This window comes from Drosophila busckii, chromosome 2R (genome assembly GCF_011750605.1).
Source record: "Drosophila busckii strain San Diego stock center, stock number 13000-0081.31 chromosome 2R, ASM1175060v1, whole genome shotgun sequence".
NCBI lineage: Eukaryota > Metazoa > Arthropoda > Insecta > Diptera > Drosophilidae > Drosophila > Drosophila busckii.
Genome location: NC_046605.1, coordinates 3,639,288 through 3,647,320, shown reverse-complemented (window position 1 = coordinate 3,647,320; position 8,033 = coordinate 3,639,288). Strand labels below are relative to the sequence as shown.

At 41.8% G+C, this 8,033-nt stretch overlaps 1 protein-coding gene across 1 annotated transcript; it reads left to right on the top strand.

Annotated features, from left to right (window-relative positions):
* Positions 1-467: 467 nt before the first annotated feature.
* Positions 468-2,349, top strand: LOC108595175 (serine protease inhibitor 42Dd). The gene is made up of 5 exons (XM_017980352.1): positions 468-515; positions 581-1,245; positions 1,305-1,556; positions 1,636-1,780; positions 1,842-2,349. The coding sequence occupies exons 1-5, from the start codon at positions 500-502 to the stop codon at positions 1,964-1,966; spliced, it is 1,203 nt and encodes a 400-aa protein (XP_017835841.1). The 5' UTR covers positions 468-499; the 3' UTR covers positions 1,967-2,349.
* Positions 2,350-8,033: the final 5,684 nt, after the last annotated feature.

Here is an 8,033-nt window from a genome sequence, read left to right as displayed (position 1 = left end):
TCATCATCTAAAAAATTGGGCGCGTCTGCTCCTATTTTAAGAGAGTCATGAGAGCTCCACTGTTTCTTTAAGATTAGCATTATGATATTCTAATAACTACTAAATTGAGCATACTCCTAATACTAATGCTACTATTAATTCTACTACTAACACTGCTGCTCTTGTTTGTTAGCAAGCTGTTGCTTAAACTTTGCATATGTTGTTTATAATTAAATAATTACTATAATCATCACATATGGAGATCTCATATCTATCAGCTTTTGTTTTGTTCTTGAACTTCATATTTTCTCACGCTTATGACGATTAGCTCATTTAAATTATTAAACGTGGCTATAAATAATTATTTTTCAGAATTTAGCTGCTTAGCTGGAACTACAAAACCGGTTGGCATACGCTACAGCTTCCACTCCCTCACTGGCGCTGCCTCTCCACTATAAATCAAAAGAATTTGCTGCCCACACTCATTACTCAAACGCTGATCGCAGCAGTCGCAAGCAAAATGCGGCGCCTGCTAAGTAAATAACTTTAGCTTCGACATTGACTGCCAATCAAAATCTTAATATATTTGTCTAATTTACAGTTACACTCTGTGCGTATGCGTGGCTTTTAAACATGGCTGCTGCTGGCACCGTACTACCGCCCTTGAGTGCCACGCCCATGGTGTTTGCGCGTAACTTCTTTCGCGCACTCAACGAAGCGGATGAGGCCCAGGTTACCAATCTAATCAACTCGCCAGCTGCAGCACGCAGCGGCTTGACGCTGATCTTTATGGCAGCTGGCGGCAAGAGTGCGGATGAGCTGCGTCAGGGTTTGCTGCTGGGCGCGGGCAAGAAGCTGGACATAGCCAAGCAGCACGCAGACTTCTGGAGCAAGGAGTGCACCTGCAGCGACAAGGGCGTGGCGCTGCGTTTGGCCAACGGACTCTATGTGCAGCATGATCAGCAGCTGCAGCCGCAGTTCAATGTGCAGTCCCAGGAGTTTTTCAATGCCACAGCGCAGGCTTTGAACTTTACCGATGCTGAGGCTGCAATGCGACAGGTGAACAATTGGCTGGAGCTGCAAACATTTCACACAGTGCGTGATCTGCTTAGTCCGGCAGTTTTTCATGCCGAGTCGAGCGTTATACTGGTCAACTCGCTGTACTTTCGCGCCAAGTGGGCCAACGGCTTCAGTCTGGAGCGCACTGCGCTGGGCGACTTTTGGATTAATGAAGCGCAACGCATGCAGCTGAACATGATGCGTCAGGTAAGCAAACTTTAAGCTCAACAAGCAGCAAATTGAATCTTATATTTTAATTGCGGCAGGTGGGGCAGTTTCGTTATGGCGAATCAAAGAAGCTGCAGGCGCAGATTTTACAGCTGCCCTTTGAGGAGTCGGACATGTATATGCTGTTCATAGTGCCGCAGTCTATTACGGGCCTGGCTGCGCTGGAGGAAAAGCTGGCGGGCTTTGATATGAATGAAGTGGCAGCCAGGTCAATTATGCAGGAAGTGGACATCACGGTGCCCAAGTTTAAGCTCGAAAGCGACATTGACTTGAAAGTGCCGCTGCAAAAGGTGAAACTACTACGGCCAATTGGCACTTAAATTGCAACTCCACGCTCTCTCACTCTCACTCTCCCTCTCTTTCTGGTAGTTGGGCATCAAGCGCATCTTTGAGCGTGGCAACGCGGACTTGAGTGCTCTATTTGCTCCAGGCTCATCACAATTGCTTACTGAAGCCCGCCAAAAGGTTTTTCTGTCTGTGAACGAAGCGGGCTGCGACGCAGATGCCAGCACACGTAAGTTTACCGACCGAGTGTTAGCATAACGATTATTAAGCATACGCACTGTGTCTTGCAGCATTAAAGGCAGCTGCTGCCAGCGTCAATCCGGAGCGCAAATACTTTAAGGCCGATCGTCCATTTGTGTTTGCCATACGTAGCAATAAGAACGTGTTTTTCGTGGGACACTTTGTCAAGCCATAATTAAGCAAAAAGGTCGCTGTAATTTACAGAGAAAGCAACAGACACACACAACAGCAAAACAAAAACAACAACAAGAGAAACAAAAACAAAAAATAAATCCATGCAACGCACATAAAAATAAAAAGCAATTGCAAGCCGAGCTATCAATGACAGCAGCCAGGGAAATTGCAAACAAATGGCAATAGCCATAGCCATAGCCCATGAACATCAAATTATTGCTGTACAAATGTATACAATGCACACAGCTGTATACACACACACCCACACACTCACACCCACACACTCACACAGAAGCATGGCGAGAAAGGCAGAAAGCTAGAGAGCGAGAGACAGTTGCAATTACAATAAAAACAACACGGCAGCTGAAAACATAAACACAAAAACAAGCAAATTGCTTTGTTCAGGCCACAGCAGTGACTATAAAAATACTCTGCATGCCATAAGCAACAAGTAGAGAGCGGCAGTAACTTAAGTTAATAACTTTATATATTATTTTGCATATGCAAACAAAATGGCAGCACTCGATCTGCATAAGCTGGGATGACAGTTGCAGCAGTGCTATCGATCAATAGCGTTGCCACTTAGTATGTGCACACACTTAATTACGTTTTATTAACATATGTTGAAATTTTTATGCATATTTGAAGTTTTCTATAATTTATTGCTCACTTTTAGCAGCGCAGGGTAGTGCGCTGCGTTTAAAGCAAAACAAACAAGGCACAACAACAGTTGTGGCTTCGATAGATCATTGCGCATGTAAAACAAGCAAACTGGCTGCACAACTGTGACAGTGATAGTGACAGTGCTCGTAACTGTGACTGCGAAGCTGTAAGCTGTGAACAATAAAGTGTGGGCGTGCGTTCTATGGGAGGGGTGGGGTGGTGACAGTCGGTCTGTTGGGGTGTCTGTTGCCTTTTGCAAAACTAAATGAAAAGTTAAAAGCTGCACTGGCTTGGGCGCTCCAATGCCATTTTACTGCTGCTGCCATACAACTTGTTGGCCAATTTTAAATATAACTGCTGCTACTGACAGTAATCAAGATTGCATAGACATAGCCAACAACAACAACAACAACAACAGCAGCAACCAACAAAACACAAAACGCCATTTGCTGCGCGCGTATAACAATTGAAAAAAATAAGTAATTTCTCAACTATAGCGCACAAGCTAAATACAAATACAAATATATCTATATATATATATATACAGTCAGCTGAAGTTCGCGTTCGGCAAACTTTTGCCGTCCAATTGATGATTGCCATTGCCATGGCCAGTGCTATTGCAATTGCTATTGCTTTTGCTATTCAGCAAGTCTCAGAAAGTCTCGGCATCTGCTATTGATGGCCACTGCCGACGCCGCCGCTGTTGAGTTTGCTAGAAAATGTGTTTATCTTACGGTTTGGCTCTCGCTGCTCTGTGTGTGTGTTTTTGGGGTTAAAAATCTTTTAGTTATGCCTGCTGGCAACAGAACGTCAAAACGGATGTGCAGCTGCACGAACTTTAGGCCATAGCACCGACCAGATCGACCGACCGACCACTCGCACTGCCATTAAGTTAGGACTAGAGGGCTAGGGCTATGGCTAGGGCTGGCTGTAAACAGTTTTTGTAATGAAATTACTTATTTCATTGACTGCAAATGCAAATTGTTACAAATTGCTAGTGCACAAAAAGTGCATTTAAATTTAAATAAAAACGTTGCAAATTAATGCAATTGCTTGCCCAAACATAAAAGGTGAATTTTAAATAGTTTCGTTTCATTTCATTCAGTTTAGTCTAGTTTGGCGTGTAATTGATTGTATCGAATAGCGTGCGATTGTGTGATATTATTTACAATTTACAATTGCAGTGGTTGTAGTTTAAATGCTATTAAACTAAATGACCCTAAGCGTTTTGCCGCCGCCAGCAAACATTACACACTGCGTATACATAATATTGCTTGTTAGTTAAATTACACATATTTTTTGCGTGCGCATTATGGCAATCAATTTACAGTTAATAAATTTACAAACAAAAACTAGCTGTTAATTTAAAAACCAATCACACACAGATGTTTCCAACAAAAAACAACTCATGGCAAACGCCCAAAGGCCACACACAACACACACACACAGTGCGTATGAACAATTTAATATTCATTGCTTTTCTACACATTTAATATCTCTACATGACTACAATTCCTATATGAGAATGTGCCTGCGCGCAGTTGATACACAAATTCTTGTGGTTACTTGGCCAAGAAATGTGGATAGAGTCGCATTATTCACAGCGGCTTAAAGCATAGCCAGACTGGAGTTGGGCTACTTATCGCTTGGCTGCAGCTTAACGACTGGTTAATCCATCACATGATGATGAGCATGCCGAGCATAGTTTGTCGGACTGTGGGCAACATTTTGCGGCTGCTGCTGCTGCTGCTGGTGCTGGCCCGATAATAAGCCGTCAGGCAAGTAAAAGGACAGGACAGGACAGGTTTTCATACGCCACGTTGCACGCCTGTAAAAACTGCAAGCTTAAGCACAAAAAAAAAAAGCACAAAAAGTAGAAAACAAAAGACGAGCAGACGCAGAAAATTTTTAACAAGCGCTGATTTAAAAACCATTTGTCAGCGGCCACGACAACAACAACAACAGGGTCAGTGATATTATTCAAATTATCTTTAAGATATACTTTTTCTTTCTTCCGCGTTTTCTTTTTTGTTATCAGGTGTCAGGCAGCAGCCACAAGAAGTGGCCTTGAGGCAATCAATGTGCTTGGGTTTTCATACTTTTAACGCGTCGCCCACAAAAATATATGCAAGCTGAAATTTTTCGTCTGTAGCAACTGCTGCTGCTGCTGCTGCTTCTATTTTGGTGCTTGTCTGGAAAGCTGCTGTTGTTGCCACTGCCACTGCCACTTGCCACTGCCTGATGACAATTGTAAATCCCATCTATTATAAGTGCTGCTTGCTACTTGCTGCCTTGCTGCTTGCCACTTGGCAGTCGAGCATTGACATTTGGCTAATGGCAAAAATGTCACCAAAATGCAGACAGATAGGACAGAGAGACAGACAAACAGCTGCTATGACAGCAGCTCACAGCTTTGCCAAACGACATTCGAGTAGCTCTAAGCAACATCTTGGACATAAGTATATACCTACGATAGTCTGTGGAAAACAAACGTTATTGTGCACACACACAGACAAAACAGAAAGACAAACACTTTTGTTTTTCTCAGCAATACGCTAGCGGCTTAGATGTGTACACCTGATAAATTACAAAATGTTGATATGAAATCTAATAGTTTGTTTATTTTAAATGCGCAACAAGGCGGCAATAAATAAATTCATTGCAATCGATAGACAGCTATCGATAACACACACTTGCTAACAGCAGCAGCAGTTCAATTTCAATTCAATTGCATGGCAAGTGCTTTTGGATTTATTTAAAATAAATATTTATACTAAGCCAGCTTTAGATAAGCACACAATTGACTTTAGTATCAGTAGGAATTTATACATAACTCATACATTAATAGACTTTATCTTTTGGCAGTTGAGTTCAACATAAATCAAACACATTTTGATGCATTGTGTATAATTTTTGGCAGCACAAACCAAACTCCGACTCACACTCACTCAATGTCGGCTGATTGTGGCAGCTGCTTTAAGCCAGGCTGCTTAATCAAAACCAACACTTGATTAATAACACGCACACACACGAGCTCAACAGCCACACAGTAAATTGGCTATTTCGCTATAAATGTTTATAGGCAAGCGCGCACAGGCTTAAACTAACAAATAGCATAAGAAACTTTAATACACAGCCAGTCTAGCTAGCTAACCTAGCTAATGCATTTTGTTATACTTATTTTAGCAAACATTTTATTTATGTGCTTGCTTAACAAAAATAATGTTGCCAACAACAAGCAAAGTTACTTTAGTTTCGTCGTATCTGTAGCTGTTACTCCAAGCTGTTTTAAGTTAGATAAGAGGGGCCAAACAAATGCTGTCTCAAAACTGCTGGCCATTTTTTATGACAGCCCACCCCCCAGCCCGAGCACCCCCTCTAAAGCACACCTTGCCCCAAAAGCTAGTCTGCCTTGCTTTATGCTAAATAATTCTGTTGACGAATGATTTCAAGTTTTAGCCACTTTTTGTTGCCTACCTATCCAGCTCAGCAGCCCTAGGGACATGTCTGACTTGCTTTTTTCTGCTTCTGTGTGTGTGTGTGTGTGGCATGTGGGGCTGTAGCTAATGAAGTGTCACTGCTTTAAAGCATGTAATACGTTTTTATGACTCGCTGAGATTTTTTGGCAAAACGATTTGTGACGTGTATTTTATTACGCATATTCCACTTTGAAGTGCGAGAGATTTTTTAGACAAATACCTTAAGCTGCGATAGCAACTGAGACAAATGTGCCTACGAGTGCGAGAGTTCGAGTTCTCTGTCTGTCTGTCTTGGCAGTTAAATTTCTTATGTTTGAAATTGTGCGCTGCAAAGTATGCTATAATATAATTTTAAAGTGCAAGAAATTCAACACTCGATTTTGTGTTGGCAAAATAAAACGGCAAAAAGCTACTTTTAACAAGGTGTTAACATTTTTTATTTTATCTCTCTTGCTCAATGGCTGGCCCCTTTTGTCTTTTGGCTTTTAGCCTGGGCATCATCATTAAACTCTTTGGTAATACTATGTGCATGTTAGCACTGTTGACCACTATGGCGCTAACTTTGCGGTTAAAGCACACACACACACACACACACAGAGAGACACAAACAAACGTATGTGTATGTGTGTAACCAATGCAAATTTTTAGTTCTGTTCGTTCGCTCGTTGGTTTTTTAGGAGCAGCGCAGAAGCTGAACAGTTTGTCTAATTGTAATCCGAGTTGTAAGTCGTTTAAAACAGACAACGACAACGAGAACGACAACGACGAAGAGTACTCAAATTAATTACCCTCGGAAGTTGCTTGGTTAACAACGCGCAGCGAAACGGAATAGCACACGGATATGCCAGAGACCCAGACCCGGACACGAACATTGGACATGGAATACGGACACAAAACCAAAGCCAAAGCCCAAACGCCGTTAGAGATCCACATGCAACTCGTACAACTCTCACTGCACGCGTTCTCTCTCTCTCTCTCTGTCTCTCTCTTTGCCTCTCTCTCTCTGTGTCGCTGTGTCGCTGTGTGTGAACTTTTGGTAGTGTCATCAGCAACGCGTTGGCGTTAACGTTGGCATCCAGCTCTCCTGGTGTGCACACAATGTAACATTGTGTTGGGCCAAGGCATAGATACGCAGTGCCCTCCACTCCACTCCACTCTACTCCAAGTCTCCAGTACTTGTGGCCGCAGTGCTATGAAATTTTGGACCGCAATGTCTTTTTGTTTGCCTGCAACTCTCTCTTTCTCTCTCTCTCTCTGTGTGTGTGTGTGTGTGTATGATGTGCAAATGAATGCAGCGGAAATGAAATGAATTCGTTAGAGGCCAAAATGAAAAAAGGAATTTAAACAAAAAAAAGAAGCGAAAAATCACAGTGTGCAACGTTCAACGAGCTTCCGAACAGTGCAAACTGTTTGCAATTAATGAGCGCCAGCCGCAATGAAATGAAAAACTGCATAAAGTTCTGCATATAAAACAGCAAAAAACAAACACAAAAAAAAAAGGAACGTACTGCAAACTCTGTTAAATAAGCTGCTAAATTGCTCATGCTGGCCTGTCGCTTGTGGGCAGCAGCGGTAGTTAAAGTAAATATCTATGCATGCGCTTTATTTGCATTTACCTCGGCTAGGCAATATCATGTGAAATATTTGGCAGCAATACTTCACAAATATTTGATACACACATACATATGATGCCAATCAAATTTACAAGTAGTCGAACCAGGGCAGGGGTTAATGGGTTGGCTGCTGCCATAGACAATATTAAGTCAGACTAGCTTTATTTACATATATATTTTATTAAATTGATTTGGATATTTTCGATTGCAATAGATATTTATTATTGAAATAGATTGACAAAAAAATGCTGTTGGACCAGCAGTGCTTAATAATCTTATTGATTCAATTTAAAAGAGTTGATTTATTTAGTAT